At 46.5% G+C, this 18,452-nt stretch overlaps 1 protein-coding gene across 1 annotated transcript in view; it reads left to right on the top strand.

Annotated features, from left to right (window-relative positions):
* Window positions 1-18,223, top strand: part of LOC100765804 (stimulated by retinoic acid gene 6 protein-like) — a 39,078-nt gene extending 20,855 nt beyond the window's left edge. Inside the window, exons 7-18 of the mRNA XM_027403169.2 lie at window positions 359-487; window positions 925-995; window positions 2,191-2,302; window positions 5,746-5,899; window positions 10,207-10,282; window positions 12,852-12,933; window positions 13,131-13,179; window positions 13,616-13,733; window positions 14,756-14,875; window positions 15,920-16,083; window positions 17,367-17,513; window positions 18,075-18,223. Of these exons, the coding sequence (XP_027258970.1) occupies window positions 359-487; window positions 925-995; window positions 2,191-2,302; window positions 5,746-5,899; window positions 10,207-10,282; window positions 12,852-12,933; window positions 13,131-13,179; window positions 13,616-13,733; window positions 14,756-14,875; window positions 15,920-16,083; window positions 17,367-17,513; window positions 18,075-18,223 (1,371 nt within the window). The remainder of the gene's footprint in view (window positions 1-358; window positions 488-924; window positions 996-2,190; window positions 2,303-5,745; window positions 5,900-10,206; window positions 10,283-12,851; window positions 12,934-13,130; window positions 13,180-13,615; window positions 13,734-14,755; window positions 14,876-15,919; window positions 16,084-17,366; window positions 17,514-18,074) is intronic.
* Window positions 18,224-18,452: the final 229 nt, after the last annotated feature.

Raw genomic sequence — 18,452 nt, 5'->3', positions numbered from 1 at the left:
AACAAACAAACGAAACAAGCTGTTTTCATAAAATAAAAGGGCTCAAACTTTTCCATCTGGGGTTGCTGGACTCCAAATCCATTTTTCTTCTGACCATGTAGTGGGAGCAGGGATTGGCTGATCATGTGGGGAAGGGAAGCAGGGATTGGTTGACCAGGTGGAAGGGGGGCAGTCAGAGATTGGCTGACCATGTAGAGCAAGTATTGCTTACTGAATTAGTTGTGCAGGAAAGGGACATCTGTCTGGTGGGAGCCCCTGGGAAGACAGTCCTGTCCATGTCTTCACAGGGGTCATGTACCCCAACCTTACCTCACTACAGCCTGCTAATGTCCCCACCCCAACTCTGTTTCTGTTGCAGTTTCTAGGGAGATTCGAGACCCTCATTTTCTACTGGCCCTCACTGTTGTGCCTGGGTTTTCTGCTCTGTCGCTTCCTGTACATGTTCCTTAAGGCTCTGCCAATCCACTTGGGCCTGGAGCCACAGGCAGTGAGTGCCAAATTTAGGTGGTTCCTGAAGAGTTGTCCTCATAGCAGCCGGGAGGTGGGGGTGGGGTGGGGGGGGGGGGAGTGTCTGTCACTGTTTCTCACTGTGCTTCCCTGCACAGCCTCTCTGGTGAGGGTGACAAGCTTCTCAGAGCAGTGGCTGGTCCAGCCTGGGCTAGGAGAATTGAGGAGGGCCAGACTTCTGACCGTGTGTGTGTGTGTGTGTGTGTGTGTGTGTGTGTGTGTGTGTGTGTGTGTGTGTTTGGGGGGGGGGCTGATGGACAAGTAGGAGCCTGACAAAGTTGAAACCTGCCCGGAAGGATGACAGGAGCTGGGATGGCAAAGCTTGAGACCAAATCCTGGCCTCCATGGGCAATGACCCCTTAAGAGACCAAAGCCTAGCTGGCACTGTGAGCCAGAACATGCCCTGCTTCCTCGCAGGAAGAAAAGTCAGTGCTGGAGGCCCACCAGGCAGAGCATGTGAAGCGGCTCCTGAGGAAGTCCTGCCCACAGTAAGTGCCCCTCTGCCTCTTCAGCCCTGCGGTTTGAGCCAGGCCCTGGGGGTGGGGGTGGGGGGTGGGGACAGACCCTGGGACTGTGGAGAGGCACTGCTGATAGCAGGAACCAACCCAAAGCAGACAAAAGCAGGGAGGGCAATGGGGGACCCAGGACTCTAAAAAGACTTGAGAGGGAGTCTGTTCCAGGGCGCTTAAGAGACAACCTCAGAACTATGTCTTCCTAGTGCCCCCAGCTGTGCTCTTGACTGCCCAGGCTTCACACTGGGTAGGCTTCCTCCACACTACAGTCTTCAGACTTCAAGAGGAAAGAAGACATTTCACTTTCCATTTTTTAAAATAAATCATTTGAGTATATTCCATTGTATCAAATTCCAGCTGAAAAATAATCACTATGTCTAGATGATTGGCCTACAGAGATTGGCTGAGCCCAAGTCACATGCTTCCTGTCACACTTCTTGGGACAGGAAGTAGTGGCAGCCTCACTTAACAAGTAGGATGCAGGGTGGGGATTATTAGCTTTCCACTGGAGCTTCTGAGATAGTCCAGTCCAGCCCACCTCTGCCTCAGCCACCAATTCACACTGGGTGGATCCCAGAAAAGGAATGTATCTTGTCCCAGGTCCCATAGAGACAAAGTTCCTACTGTGGTGAGAGTTGCTTTTGGAACCTATATCAAAATATTTGAAATAACACTGGCATTAACAAAACCCAGATGTATTATTTTCTCATATATAAGAACTCTGAAGGTGAGCAGTCCATAGTGACCCTAGACTGTCCATATTGCTGGCCCACAAGCCACCTGTCTCTGTTCCAGCATCTTAGTATGTGACTTCCTCCTCAGTACTGCCCCGTGGTCCAGTGTGTCTGCTGCAGCTCCAGCCTGGAGCAGCCACTACTCTGCATTTCTTCGTCTGTCTGCCCTCAGACAGACGAAGACAAGGCAGACCAAAAGGGGCTTGTGTCTGTGTCAGTTCCACCTGGGAAGTCTCCCCTAAGCCTCATATCACACCCAGGGTGGCCAGAACCTAGTTAGAACCTTGAGCAGCAAGAGAAGTTGGGGTTTCTGTGGTTTTGTTGTGTTTTTTTATAACTCCAAAAAAATACCTCCATTCTCTGTCCTTAAGGATGAGGGAAGGTGAAGAGGGGTGGAAACTCCCAGTGTCCCTTTTCTGGTGTTCATTCATTCACAGAGAAAGAGAAAAGTCTTGGTTTCAGACCAGGGTGTATGACTGGGACCCCTGCTTCCAGTTCCCCAGCAGGATGATTGGGACGCTCGTGCTAGCATCCATCTGCCTATACCTTGTAAGTAGCACCATGAAAATCCTTTCCTATTCTGTAACAGAGAAGGGTCTGGGTTTCGGTCACCTGGTCTTTGGGAGCAGTGTGTGCTTAATGCTTAGGTCAGAATGGAAATGTGAGTTGAGGAAGAACAGTGCTTCAACCTACCTTTCACCTGCATGTCACCCATGTGGTGACAGTCACAGGAGAGTAATAAATAAAACTAAACCGGTGGTGGCTTACACCTTTAATCCCTGCACACAGTAGACAGAAACAGGTAGATCTCTTAGTTCAAGGATAATCTCTTCTATATAGCTCCAGGGCTTCATAGTGAGACCATGTCTCAAAAAAAAATCCATATGATAAAATTTAGCATTGACAGAGCTGGAGAAATGGCTCAGTGGTTAAGAGCACTAGCTGCTCTTCCAGAGGACCCAGGTTCAATTCCCAGCAACCACATGGCAGTTCACAACTGTCTGTAACTCCAGTTCCAGGGAATCTAACACACATGCAGGCAAAACACCAATGTACAGAAAGTTAAAATAAATCATTAAAATAAAAGAATTGCTAAAAAAAATTTAGCATTGACTAAGAGTTGAAAAGGAAAACTATGGCAGGTATCATTTGATATGTAAAACTGACCCAGGAAAGATTATAGAAGTAATGATCTCTAAAGAAAATGTGCAATTATAGATAATAAGTTATACTGTGAAGAATTAAGCCATTTAAATATAAAATAATTGATTCTCTTTGTTTTGTTTTCCTCTGAGACAGGGTTTCTCTGTGTAGCTCTGGCTGTCCTGGAACTCACTTTGTAGACCAGGCCTCAAACTCAGAGATCTGCCTGCTTCTGCCTCCTAAGTGATGGGATTAAAGTCGTGTGCCACCACCACTGTCCAGCAGGTAATTAATCCTCAAGAAGATAATTTTAGTAAATTAAAGATAATAATTTTAGTAAATTAAAGATGAAAGTGGGAAATTAGAATAGATTGAAATTTAAATATCTTTCATTTGCTTTTTTCTCAAGAAAATGTTTTCAGTGTTATTATAATTCTCACTTTAGTTTTATCAGATATAAAATCAAAATGCTGGTCATGGTCTAAGTCATTGGAAGTAAAATGGCTGAGTCAAAGACAACTGTAACATGCAGAATTCAGACAGTAAAGCCTAGTTGTCTTTGCTTGTTTTTAAGGCAGGGGGATGATGTATCTTTAAGTCTGTGGTCAAGGTTTTAAGAGAATGCCTTAATTAGGTTATACCGAAGTTCCCATGCCTTTTGTCTTAGATAGGGTTTCCATTGCTATGAAGAAACACCACAGCCATGGCAACTGCTTTTGAAGGAAAACATCTAACTGGGGCTGGCTTACAGTTCCAGAGGTTTAGTTCATTATCATCATGGCAGGAAGCATGACAGCATGCAGCAGGCATGGTGGTGGAAAGGTAGCTAAGAGTTCTACATCTTGATCCACAGGCAACAGGCAGTGAATTAAGACACACTTCCTCCAACAAGGCCACACCTCCTATAGTGCCATTCTTTATGAGCTCATAGGGGCCAATTACATTTAAATTACCACACATTTCTAAATGCCAGTGGCTTGTCACTATGTCTGTTGCCCCAACTCCCACCCCTAACGCTAAGAGCATGTGCAGGTAGGGGAGGCAGCTCTCTGCCTTGCAATCATTAAGGCACCCCAAATCGTCTATCAAGTGCCTCCCCATACCTAGGACCTCAAGGCCACCTAGTTAATAGCATGGAGGGAAAATACCAAAATGCTTGCAGAAGGTTTTCCTGAACGAAGTATAGAAGAACCTGTCTTTTCTGCTTGTTTTCCACTGTCCAAATGGAGTGATGTGGCCACATCTAACAAAAGGAGGCTTGGAAATGCAGTCCAGTTGTATGACCAAAGAAGGGAGAATGATTTTTTAATTAATTAATTTAGTATAGTTGTGTGTATAAATGTATGTGTACCCATCCACATGTATGGAGGCCAAAAATCAACCTTGGGTGTTGCTACTCAGAGTCGTCACTTTTTTTTTTTTGCATGTGTGTATATATGTGTGGTGTATAAGGGTGTGTGAACAGTGCTCGTGCTCCAATGTGTGTGTTTGTGTGTGTTTGTGTGCATGTGGAGGTTAGAGGTTGACATCAGGTGTCTTTCTCAATTGTTTCCATTTATTTCATCAGGCAGGGGCTTCTCCTAAACCTAGAGTTTGGCAATTGAGCTACTCTAGCTAGTCATCTTGTTGTAGGGATCCTTTGGCTCTATTCCCTAGCACTGGGATTGCAGGCGGCTGCCACACCCACCAGGCTTTTATATGGATCTTCATGATTATATTAAAAGTGCTTTATTCCCTGACCCATTTCTCAAGCCACCTCCCCAACCTTGTTTTTTTTGAGACAGGGTCTCCCATTGGGACCTGGAGATCCCTGATTAGGCTTGGCCTGGGCCAGGGGTTGGGGTCGGGTGGGGGCAGTGTCACTGAACTCCTGGGACCTGCCTCTCTCTGCCTTCCCAACTCTGTCTGGGGTTACACAAGCACATGCCACCATGCTGGATTTTTTATGTGGATGCTGAGGATCAGATCCAGGTTCTCATGCTTGCTCTGCAAGCACTTCATCCAGTGAGCTTCAGTCCCCAGAGGATGGATTTAAAAGGGACAGCTGGAGCTCTCTGCAGCACTGAATAACTCACTTGACTTTTGTGTTATGGTGTGTCTTAGGAAGTCATTGAACATCTACTGTATAGTAAGCACTGTATTAAGAGCTAGGAGAGGGCAAAGAGATGATTTAGCAAAGTCCTAGTCCAGGAGAAGCTGTGGGTTCAAGAGGAGTAAGACATGGACAGAGAGAGAGTTCTGCCATTCTATAAGACTTTTTTTTTTTTTTTTTTTTTTTCTTTTTGAGACAGGGTTTCTCTGTGTAGTTTTGGAGCCTGTCCTGGAACTTACTTTGTAGACCAGGCTGGTCTCAAACTCACAGCCTGTCTCTGCCTCCCCATTCCAGAAGAGAAAAGGAAATGGTGATGTTCTAAAGTTCAGTGAGTTACTCTGAACTAAGAAACCGATAATGGTGGCATTTGCACTCCACTCTAGAAAACGAACATGATTTGGTTGGTGGAGAAAGAAGGTGATGGCAACCAGAGAAGCAAGGGTGTGGTGGACAGGGCAGAGGACAAGCATTGCTGTCATGTGGACTACCTTCTCCAGTTTGACTCCTGTTAACATTAGGGAGGGGAGCCATGGAGATGTGGCTGGTCTTGGCCCGAGGGTCACCCTTCCATCACGTGATTACATTATCTTTCAAGTGTCCTTTGAGTCATTGTGAGTGAAGAACAAGCTTTGCACAGTCATTTTCAAAAAGAGTTCTGGCTGCCTGGAAAGGCTGGCCTCAAGTCCCAAAGAAATCTGTCCCCAAGCTGAGCTGGTCTTGGGAGACCTTGACGCCTGCCTGTGCTCTGCATTCCCAGTTCATTGTCATCGAGTTCTGTGTGTTTCTACTTGTGAAAGACAAGCTGGATCTGTTTGAAGACAGGCTGCAGAGCTACCTCACCCACATGAACGAGACGGGGACCTCGACCCCTGCCATCCTACAGGTGAAAGAACTGATCAGTGTTACTAAAGGTAAAGCCACCCACTCCCCATCATCCAAACAGCCCTGAGATTGCCTGACCAGGGTGTCTGGATTTCTTTTGTGTTAGAGTTGACCTGTGCCTTCCTGGGTTGACTAGGACGGAAGGCTCAGGACAGCTCATTTTGTTAAAAACCATTTGGAACTGATATGTGACAGTTGTGTAGCTTGGTCTATTTGTGGGACTCCTAGCAATGGGATCAGGGCCTGTCCCTAATGCTTGAGCTGGCTTTTGGGAACCTATTCCTCATACTGGGTTGCCTCGCTCAGCCTTAATACAGAGGGAGGAGCTTAGTCTTACCTCAACTTGATATGCCATGCTTTGCTGACACCCATGGAAGGCCGGCCCCTTTCCGATCAGAAACAGAAGAGGAGTGAAAGGGGAGGGGGCAGACAGGATGTGGGGGTGGGAACAGGAGGAGAAACTTCGGTCAGGATGTAAAATAAGTGAAAAAATGTAATTAATTTAAAAAAGTGAAAAAAAAGAGAGAAGCCATTTGGGGCTGAACTGAACATGCCCATAGAACAGAGGTTCTTCTTAGGGGTTAAACAGCCCTCTCATGGGGTTGCCTAAGAAAACACAGACATTTGCATTATAATTCACAACAGTAGCAAACTTACAGTTATGAAGTAGCAATGAAAATGCTTTTCTGGTTGGGAGGTGACCACACCATGAAAAACCATATAAAAGTGTCACAGTGTTAGGGAGGTTGAAAACCACTGCCTTAGAGTTTCTCATTTTCAGTAGTTGTTTTAGTTTGCTTTCCATTGTGGTGATAAACGACTCTTTCAAAAGCAACCTAAGGGAGACATTTATTCGGGCTCACAGCTAACGGCAGTCCATCACACACAGAAATCATAGCGCAGGAGCTTGAAGCAGTGGGTCACATCGTAACCACTGTCAGGAAGCAGAGAAGCAAGTGTGGTCTGTGTTCAATTCCCTTTCCCCATTCAAACAATGGAAAAGATGCCACCCACAGTGGGTGGGTCTTCCCACCTCAGTGAGTGCAATCCAGATACTCTCCTGCAGACAAGCTGTGGTGGTTTTAATGATCAACACTCACAGGCTCATATATTTGAACATCTGTTCCCAGTCATGTTTTAGAAAGCGTAGGAAGTGTAGCCTTGATAGAGGAGGACTTTGAGAGTTTAAAGTTCCAGTTGTTCTCTCTCCTTCCAGCTTGTTATCGGAAATGTGAGCACTAAGTGGCTGCTACAGCCATCATGCCTGCCTGTTGCGTGCCTCCCACCATGATCGGTAACAGCTGTGAAGTGATTTTTCATTGTGTTTTAATTTGCATCCCCTGAAGATAAATAATGAGCATTTTTTTCTGTATGTGCGTTGGACATTTGTATATCTCCTTTGGAGGACTGTCTAGTGACCCCCCCCACACACACTTTGTAACAAGAAAGGTACTTTATAACAGAAGCTTTCTCAGAAAATGACATACCTAATTATATGTCCTCCATCTCTGGAGAGAGGAGATGTCCACTATCTCCTAGACGAGAAAGAATCATGGACAAGATTTCAGGATAAATGCCCGCTGCGGAGATGACTAAATGACTGTCTTAATCAAAGTTCTATTGCTGTGAAGGGACACCATGATCATGGCACCTCTTATAAAAGAAAACATTTAATTGGACCTGGCTTATAGTTCAGAGGTTTAGTCCACTATCACCATGCAGGAAGCATGGTGGCACACAGGCAAACATGGTGTTGGAGAAGTGGCTGGGAGTTTTATATCTGGGTCCACAGGCAGTAGGAAGAGAGAGAGATATTGGGCCTGGCTTGGGCTTTTGCAACCCCAAAGCCTGCCTCCACAGTGATACACTTTCTCCAACAAGACCTTGCCTACTCCAAGGTCACGACTCCTAATCCCTCCCACGTAGTACCAATCCCTGATGACTAAGCATTCAAACATATGAGCCTATGGGGCTGTTCTCATTCAAACCACCACAGTGAGCAACATGCTTACTGTGCAAGAAGGACAATTCAAGTTCTTACACACACACACACACACACACACACACACAAATGGGTATGATGCTTGTAATCCTAGGACTGGTGAGACAGAGACAGGGAGATCCCTAGGGCTTGCAGGCCAGCGCCCCCAAGCCCTAGGTCCCAATGGGAGACCCTGCCTCAAACAACAACAACAACAACAACAAAACCAATGTGGATAGCTCTTTTTTTTTTTTAAAGATTTTATTTATTTATTATGTATACAATATTCTGCTTCTGTGTATATCTGCACACCAGAAGAGGGCACCGGATCTCATAATGAATGGTTGTGAGCCACCATGTAGTTGCTGGGAATTGAACTCAGGACCTCTGGAAGAGCACTCGGCACTCTTAACCTTTGAGCCATCTCTCCAGTCCCCATGTGGACAGCTCTTGAGGAACAACACTCAAGGCTGACCTCTGCCCTCCCCCATATAAGCACATGTCCTTGCAACTAACTCCTGAAAGTTGTACTCTGGCATGTACACACACACACACACACACACACACACACACACACACACACACATATGTTTGGTCTCATCTGTAAATTGGGACTTAGACAGGCAATATGATAGTTTCCAAAAGATTTTATGGTGCTGATATTTTATGATCCTAACTCACCTAATATCCATGTATTAGTTCCTTTTCTATCAAAGTGATAAAACACCATGACCAAGGCATCTTATAGAGACTTCCTGTGGGCTTATAAGAGTTCCAAGAGGATAAGAGTCCATTGTGGCAGAAAAGCATCAAGCAGGAATTGCAGCTGGAGCAGAACTGAGAATTTGAGAGTCCCCATCTTGAATTGTAAACAAGAGCCTTTAAACTCTCAAAGCCAGCCTGCTGTGACACACCTCCTCCAACAAGGCCTCATCTCCTAAACTTTCCCAAACAGCTCCACCAACTGGGGATCAAGCATTCTAACATCTGACCCTATGGGGAACATTCTCATTCAAACCACCACAATCCCTTAAGTCACAAGACAACCTGTTGTAAGTGATTTTCTTCCCACTAAGACTATGAGCTGGGAGAACACCAAAGCCAGAGGGGACATCTTTGCTATGAATTACTTAATTCAGCTCTATGGTCATATAAAGTTACCTTACAAGTGAACCCTGAGGCAGTAGCCGATCCTTCCATATTTCTGTGCTTTACTGTGGCCTGTGAACATCTTATGAATCTTTAATGTAGATTTATGTTCAGTATGATGGGTCTTTGAGCGCCACACTCAAAGAGCACCTTATATTTCCATTTTAGTGCCACCCATTTTTTAAAGATTTATTTATTTTTTTTTTGTAGGTAGAGTTTTTCATCAGGTCTGCCAGTCAGCTCTGTCCCACCAACTGACTCCCAGAGACTTACTATTTATTATTAATGCTTGGCCAATAACAAAGGCTTGTTACTAACTAGTTCTTACAACTTAACCCATATTTCTACCTATGTCCTACCGTGCGGCTCAGTACTTTATTTCAGTACCGCATGCTCATCTCCTGCTTCCTCTGCATAGCCTCACTACTTCCGAGACTCCCGTGACTCTGCCCTTCTTCCTCCCAGTGTCCTCTCTCCCTGAAAATCCTGCCTAGCTATGGGCCATGAGCACTTTTATTAACCAGTGACATTAACATGTATTTGCAGTGTACAAAGATTGTTCCACAGCAGTTTTTACTTTAGGTGTATGTACACCTGTGCACCTGGTGCCCTCGGGGTCACTCATCTGCCTTTGATTCCTGGCTGCAAATGCTATGGGACTAGCTGCCTCAAGCTACTACCGCTGTGACCTCCCCGCCCTGAGTGACTGTACCTAAGAACTATGAACCAAAATAAAAACTCCCTTCCTTAAACAGCATTTGCCAGGGTATTTTGTTACAGCAACAGAAGAGTAACCAAGACAGAGCCTAACTAACAAAACCCCATGAAAGGTGAATGCTACAACTTGTTGATCCCAGCTATTCATGTGACCAATGTACTCCCACCCTGTCACCTCTCCAAAAGTTGCAATTAGAAGTCAGCTATTTCCTGGATGGAGCCTACTGTTGATACGGATCATATATAGTTTTCCCAACCTTAATTGAGTGTAGTTGGAACATATTAGAATCAAAAGTTTCAGAATACCATGCAGAAACCATCAACTGTCCCGGGGATGTGTGAGGCTAAACCCTGCACATGCTCACTCTCAGAGAACAAGGTGAAGGAGTGTAATAGGTTCGCCTACACCTTTCTGATGAGGATCTGCTGGTGGCAAGTCCACTCCAGGTGTGTTTTCCAAGCCCTCTCATGTCACCCTTCATATTTCAGGAGTCTGGGTGGTGACCATTTTGCCCGCCTCCCTCACGTGTGTCAGCTATCTCTTCCACATTTTGGCCTGTTACAGGTAAGAGAATTCTATGAGTCATTTGTGTGACTTCAGCGGAAAAAAAAAAAAAAAGAATAGCATTCTTTATCCAGAATTCCTGAACAGTACCTGCCTGGCTTAGTGTGGCACTAGGAAGTGAATATAAGGGCCAGGTATGGTCTAATGCATATAAGAAATGTATAAGAAAAATATAAGCCTAACAGTTGGACATCGATGATGACCTACCATTATGCTCAGAGTCCTCATCCCAACTTCACCCCAACCTTGAGAGGTGAGCATTTTCTTCTCAGCGTTTACAGTTATGCTCCAGCACTGAGCCGAGGGACAGGTACTCCTGATACTCGAGACCTTGGCATTTCTTGTGCATTATCATTGCTGGGTGTCAGATCTGTCCTGCTGCTCAGGCTCCCAGCAGAGAAGCTGTGCAGGAAGAGGGCACATGCTTGTGCCCACTCTCTGTCTCTCCGTCTTCCTCTGTCTCTGTACACTTCTTGTACCTTGATAGGCACATCTTTCTTTAGATTAGAGAAATTTTCTTGTATGGTTTTGTTGAAAATATTCTCTGTGCCTTTGACCTGGGTGTCATCTCCCTTTTTTCCTATTGTTAGTAGCTTTGGTCTTTTCATAGTGTCCCAGATCTCCCAAATGATTTTTTCGTGGGAGCTTTTTAGATTTAACATTTTATTTGATCAAGGTGTCAGTGTCTTCCCTGTTGTCTTCCGTGTCTGAGATTGTCTTCCATCTCTCGTGTTCTGTTGGAGAGGCTTGCCTCTGAGGTTCCATGTTTGAGTTCCTAAACTTTTCTTTTCCAGTTCTCCCTCAGTTTGGGTTTTCTTCATTGATTCTGTTTTCACTTTTATGTCTTGAACAGTTTTCTTCACTTCATTCCACAGTTTGTGCTTTCATGGATTTATTCATGTCCTCTTTGAAGTCCTGGATCGTATTTGTAATAGACACATTGAAGTCCTTGTCTTGTGCTTCCTTGTCTTGTGTTTCAACTATACTGGATTTCTCAGGGCCAACTGTAGGGAGGCTACTGGCCTCTACTGGAGACATACTGTCCTGGCTGTTATTGGTTGTGTGTTCATGTTGGCATCTTGGTTTGGGATAACAGTAATTCTATGTGTTAATATCAGGTCTTGTCTTTGTTGGGTGGGTTTCTGATGTCCTCTCTGGATCTTAGTAGAGTGTGGTGGCTGTGGGTTGCCTGGTAGGGAGTGCTTCTGAGTGCCTTCCAGGCCTGACCACTGGGGTTTCCAGTAGAACTTGTTTCTAGGTACTTGGGATGACACGAAGGAATGGAGATGGAAAGAATGGAGATGGACAGAAGGACAGAGGGCTGAGAGCATCTATGGGAGGGAGGAGAACTGGGTCTGCTGTGAGGATCTGAGTCACTGGCTGATGGGAGAGAGTGCCGAGGGTGCTTGTGGCTGAGACTAAGGCATGGGCAATGGGGGAAGGCTATGGGAGAGAATCTGCTCAGTTCCCTGGGAGTGGGGGCCCAGAGATACATTTTTCCTGTCATTCTAAGAATTTCCAGTTTAGCAATCATGAAAAGTAGAACCCAGCCAGGAAAAATACTAGAGATTAAGTATAAAGTATGAAAGAAAGAAAGAGAGAGAGAGAGAGAGAGAGAGAGAGAGAGAGGGAAGGAAGGAAGGAAGGAAGGAAGGAAGGAAGGAAGGAAGGAAGGAAGGAAGAATCCCATAAATGGAAGTGTGGCCTAGGAGCAGAACACCACCAACCTAACCATCATATATAGCCCAGAAACTGCACAGGGGTGTGGGAAATGGAGGGGTGAGGGATGGGGTTCTATGAGGGGTTGTTGCCCCTTTAATTTGTTTCTTTTAAAAAATGTATTATTAGGCTGGGTGTGGTGGTGCACGCCTTTAATCCCATCACTCAGGAGGCAGAGCTAAGCAGATCTCTGTGAGTTCTAGGCTAGTTTGGGCTACATAGTGAGTTCCAGTACAGTCAGGACTATGTAGAGAGCCTATCTCAAAACACAAACAAACAAATAAAAAACACCCCCATACAACAAAAATGTATTATTATTGTATGTGTGGGTGTGTGTATGATGTGTTTGTGTGGGTACATGTGCCATGGAATGTGTGGAGGTCAGAGAACAGCTTGTGGGAGTTGGCTCTCTCCTTTTACCATGTGAGTCCTGGGAGCTGAACTCAGGTCATTAGGCTCAGCAGCAATGGAGTTAGCCTGCTGAGCCATATCACCCATCTATGATTTTTCTTTATGTTGCTACAAGGTTAAGCTATCAATGAAACTGAGTTTCTGGTATTAACTGTTTAAAAATATTAAATAATATGCATTCACCATAACAGAATAAGTATAGAAAATAGAATGAAAAAACCATGTAATCTCATCTATCAGATTCAATTGCTGTTATGATTTGATCAATATGTATTATTTTTGTGAACTATAGTAACCTTGGAGATGTTGAAGAGAAATCATAACTTCTCCTGGAGCTGCGGTTGACACCAACTGCCATAGGCCTCCACAGGCCTTTCTGTTGAGCTCTGACCCTACAGAAAGTGCCATGACTATGCTACCTACTTTTCCTCTCCCACAGAAAGCACATGAAGAGGCTGTGGGCTGGAGACAAAGACTTCCTCCCTCAGAACTTCCAGAGTCCCTCCTCAGCAGCTAGTGTGGTGAGTCTGTAGGGGAGCTGAGCCACATGACAAGAGCCCAAAGATGTCAAGCCAGGCCTCCATCCCGAGATGTGGCTCTGTGAAGAACCTGCTTTGGTTTATGGGTGACCCTGAGATCAGATGGGGTCCTGGGTACAAGGCTTGGAGGGAAGGAAGCTCTCATCCTACTGAGACCCCTGCTTTCCTTCTAACTGCAGGTGGCCATTGCAAGGTACTCTGGCTGGCAAATAGCCTACATCCTCTGGGGTAAGTGTCACCCCAGGATCCATGTAGCCCAGCACATGTTCCCTGAGCACTCTCTACTGGTGAGGAGAAGGGCTAGAGAAACAGCCATAGCTTCTAGCTTTGAGGAGTCTGGAGAATAGTGGAGAAACACCATGTGTCATCTCTTATCTGCCCTCATCTCAACGGCTGTGTTTGCTAAGGGCATCAACAAGCAGAGGAGGGAGTGGCCTCCATACCAGCAAGGGACTCAAAGGTTTTGAGTTGACACTTGAACCGCATCTGGCAGATTGCTGAGCAAGCAGGAAGATAGGAAATTATGGTAGGCAGAAGAAACAGCTCCAGCCAATGTGCCAAGTGCCTCTGGTGGAACGGGGCATAGGCCAGGTCTGCCTGCAGGGAGGCATATGGGGGTGGGCCAAGAAGGACCCCCTGGTGACCCCCTCTACTTCATCTGCAGGCTACCTCATCATTCATGTGGTGCAGAGCCTCTGTGGTGTGATGCTCATGTACAGCCTAGTGCTACCCATTCTCCACCATCAAGGCCTGGAGATGCTGCGAGGGCTGGGCCTTGGGGTGTAAGTTCTGAGTAGACAACCTCTCCTTATTGGTCCTGGGGACCCAGACCCTGGGTCCAAGGTCTTGTTCTGATGACCCAGGGATGGGTCATCACAGCACCTCCCAGCGAGGGAATCTATGTTTTCAAGTCTTCTCCCGTCATTCCATGGGACTTCACATTCATGTTCATGATACAGAGAATTCCATTTCCCAACAAGGAAATAAGTTGTAAGGGGATGAAGCGAGAGGTGGGACAGCAGGGAGGAACCATGCACGGGTAAGGTAGCTGATGCGTTATATTGCCCGGTGCAAAATTTCTACCCTACCCAGCTCTCTGGAGACTGTGAAAGGCTGATTGCTGAGCACTTGCCAAGCCCCTTCCTCATGACAGCCCTGAGAGTTTGATGCCACCAGGAGACAAGTGTTAGAAGGGTTGGAGCTATGCTCAAGGAGAAGGCCAGGCTGAAGCCCAGGCTCCCCATACTGCCACCCACGTCAGTTCAGCTGGAGGACTCCTCGGCTCTTTGCCTGGAGCCGAGTGCACCTGCAGTGCTGCCTATCCACTCCATGGCATGTTCTCAAGCTTATTCTTTGCTTTCCTTTTCAGTGTGAAAGGATTGCATGTACTTGGCTGTGCTGTTCTGAGGGCTGCCACTCCACTGCCACCCTTAGCAAAAAGGGACACAACAGGGAACCATGGGTAGTGATCTGGATCTAGAGAGTCAGCATGTGGTCTTGGGGGGAGGTCACCATCCCTTTGTGGGTCTTTATTTCTTTTGCACAGGAGTTGCTCTTCTGCTGCTCATCAGGGGTGCTTGCTGTCTCCCCCCCTCTTCATCTTTCCCTCTCTCTGTCTCTATCTTTCTCTCTGTCTCTATTTCTTTATCTGTCTCTCTGTCTTTCTCTGTGTGTCTCTGTGTGTGTCTGTCTCTCTTGTGTCTGTGTCTGTCTCTCTCTTCCTCTCTCTCCACTCACTGTGTATCAGAGAAGGACCTGGGACAGTAGCACAGACACTTCAGGGTGGACCTGCCCTGTGTTTCAGCCTCACCCTATCCATAGTCGTGGGCCTCATGATCCTGCAGGTGTGGATCGCTGGCAGATTTTTCCTGCAGCCCAAGCTGAGCACGGCTGACAAGCAGAAGCCCCTGGCTCTCCACAACAGGTGAGGGCAGAGGAGGGCAGTGGGTATGTAGGGCTGTGGCTGCTGCTTCCACCTTCTACCTAGTGGTGCACGGGTTCTGGAGGGCTCTGAATTCTGTGAGAGGTTACTACAATGTGCACAGAGGGAGGCTCTGGGACCACATGACCTGGGATCCAGAGTTGCCTTTTCCGGTGGTAGGAGAGCTGTGTGACCTTGTACGACTTCACTAAATGTGTGAACTTCAGTTTCCCCATTTGTAAGCTATTTTGCATTAAAGGGGTGTTTTAAGGAAGACACATGTAAAATATGAACAGTACAGCCAAGTACATGTAATTCTCATCCATTCATTCACTGAGGCAGCCTTAGCACTGACAATAAAGAGATAGATATCCCCACTTGACACCTCTAAGAGCTTCATCGGTTACCAGAGAGGACTGGCACCTGGGTAAGGGACAAGGATTCCTGAGTGATCTAAAGAAGAGGAGGAGGGGGTGGGGGGCAGAGTCTGGGAGGAGGGGAGAGGCCAGAGATGAGGAGAGAGGAGGAACTGGCGTGGATGACAGTAAGATATAAACTGTATGAGCTGGGAGAATAGTGAGATACCCAAATGTCCACCATACAGAGTGACAAGACCAAAAAGTCCTCTGTCAGAGGAGTCTGTGACTTTCAGGATGCAGTTTGGCCCTGAGCAACAGGACCATGTGGTCAGGTGATCCTTTGGGACCTTCCCTCTGGAGGACCAGGAACAGGTCTGACAAGGGTGAACCACAATATTGTTGCAACCCTCAAGCCAGCCCCAAGAAGCCTCATGCAAGAATCCTAAGGTCACACAAAGTAAGTAGCACTCACCCTGCTCTTTGCTCAGTGCTCCCTATCCCCCATCAGGACCACATGTACCCTCCAGCACTGTGAGCTAGGCACTCAGCTACACTTATGTCCCAGCAGGAGATCGTAAACTTAGGAGAATGTCTCAGAATTTAATGTCTGGTCTGGATGAAGCCAGAGCAGACTGTGTCACCGCCTTGCCTGACTATGGGGCTGTCTCGTGCTTGCTTCTATCTGTAGGAGAGCATTCCACAACTTCAACTACTTCCTGTTTTTCTACAATGTGCTGCTGGGCCTGGGCGCCTGCCTCTCCAGGCTGCTCATCAGCTGCTTCCTGGGCACATGGCTGATTGCACGCATTGACAGAACCATCATGCAGAGCGGCTACGAGGGGGTAGACATGGGTAAGTGATGGGTCTACATGGATATGATATGAGTTTATTGACGTTTACAAAGTGGAGTCAGAGATAGGTTGATAAACAGTAGTTTAATGGGGAAAAGTACTCATGCAAGGAAGCCAGTGACCAGGTTTGTACCTCAGCAGGAGGGACCCACAAAATGCTTCCTAGTCAGCTCAGCCAGATGAAAAAGAGCCTTGTGCTTGCCTCCCCCCTTCTTAAACTCTTGTTAATCACGCCTGGGCCTGGTCAGCGGCACCTTTAATCAGGGTTTCTCCCTACATGAGTTCACACCTTCACAGGCCTAGAACTTGTCTTCTGGTAGAGGTCATAAAGCCAAGTAATGGAAACATGCATTCTGGGCTGGGGTGATGGCTCAGTCCTTAAAGGGCTTACTGTGCAAGCTTAACGACCTGAGTTTGATCCCCACAACCTATGCAAAAAGCCATTCAAGGCATGATCTGCCTATAATCCCAGTACTGGGGTTGTGGAGGAAGGAGGATCCTTGGGCTGACTGGACAGAAGCCTAGCCTAGTCGGTGAGCCCCAGATTCGGGTGAAAGACCTCTTCTTTCCTGTATACACATGAACACACACAAGAAATGTGTATTCTGGTGGTCAGAGGAAATTCATGGTTCCTTAATCCTGCCCATTCCACAGGCCATTGAGATGTGGGACAGGAGACTCAAACTTTCCACATAGACTGGAGATGAGACAAATCTCAGAATGATTAGTATTGTCACTTAAACATTTAGTGAAGAATATATCTAGTTTAATATACTCTAAAATCAAAGCTGTTCCCGAGGAAGTAGGAAGTAAAATTAGTGCTTCTGGCCCCTGGGCCTGGTCATTCATTCGCTCTGCTGTTTACAATCTGCACTGGCACCTTCTGTCTTATCTTGGCTGCTCTCAGCCCCTTCAAGCTTCAAGTTCTCTATCAAATGCACAGAGTAGAATATTCTCTCTGAAATCCTTCCAAATCTTTACACTGACTCTGCAGATTCTCTGTAAGAACTCAGACCACTAGGTAAAAAGAAAATGACTAGCAGTTATCCAGGACAGGAGGGGTAGAGGCAGGTAGATCTTTCTCTGTGAGTTCAAGGCCAGCCTGGTATACACAGTGACTTCCAGCCAGGGATACATAGGGAAATGGTTCCAATAATAATAGTAATAATAATAATAATAATAATAATAATAATAATAATAAATAGCAATAGCATCATAAAAAGTACAACTGGGCAATGATGGGGTGTGTGGCTGGACCTGACCTGCTTTCACCTGGGTTTTCAGGCTTCAATGCATGGGTTGGCATGCTCTTTGTGGACCATTATCACACCAACCCTGTGCTGGTCAGCTTTTGCCACATCCTAATCACAAGCCACAGGGACCGGAAGCTGCAGAAGATCACGAAATACTGGTACCTGAACCAGTCAGCAGGTAGTCTCTCCTATTTGAACCTGCACTGAGTTCAGAGTGGGAAATGGATACCCAAGGGCTTCCTCAAGGTGCCCAATCCCCTTATTGCTCCCCCTTCTCTGCATCCCTTTGGGACAAGCTGCTCAGGAGGTACAGCTCCCGTCAGTCAAGCTGCATGGCCTTGGGCTGCAGACTAGCTCACCTGCCTATTCCAGAACTGAGCCCCAGTTCTCCTAGCACAGTTAATCTGTATCCCATTGTCTTGGGATGCCAAGGTACATCTCAAGCTACTGGCAGATGCCATTTCAAAAATAGAGCTCAGCTTTGATTACTTTAGCCTGTTGCTTACAGAAAGTGTTCTGAGTTCCTCCTGCCCCTTAAGGGCTCAGATATCCTCACTAACATTCCCTACAGGTCTGTGGGATAACCCTTCTACTTCTCATTCCCAGGAGTCCTGATCCAAAGCCTCCAGTCACTCCTTTTGCATTGTAGGTAACAGCTCCAAAAGTTTGAGAATAGCAAAGGCAACACACCCCAAACCCACCCACACCCCTACCCCTGCTCTTTCTGATTCTGTCCTAGGTCCCCGATTCTCAGCCAGAGCCCAAACGAGGTGGCTCTTGCTGCAGACGCTGATCAACAACCCCAGGCTCATCACGCTTAGAAAATCAAAATCAGGCCATGGTTTCCGAGAGTTGACACAGATTCTGCCAACTTGCTCAGATTGCTGATTGGGCCACCAACTTCTGCTCCAAGGCTATGTGATCTGCTGTGTGAGCAGGGTGCAGGTGCTAGAAGATGGTGACACTCATTCAAAAGACATTAGTGCCAGGCTGTGAGGCGTAGGCATTGTCTTTCGCAGAGCCCAGCACTTACCCAAATCTTCACACTCAAAAATGGCCCAGGACAGACACAGCCTGACTGCTGACAGTCCCTCATGTACCTGGACAACTGCTGTGA

The sequence above is a fragment of the Cricetulus griseus genome, chromosome 2 (genome assembly GCF_003668045.3).
Source record: "Cricetulus griseus strain 17A/GY chromosome 2, alternate assembly CriGri-PICRH-1.0, whole genome shotgun sequence".
NCBI lineage: Eukaryota > Metazoa > Chordata > Mammalia > Rodentia > Cricetidae > Cricetulus > Cricetulus griseus.
Note: the sequence above shows the minus strand (reverse complement) of the source record. Positions and strands in the feature narration are given on the sequence as shown.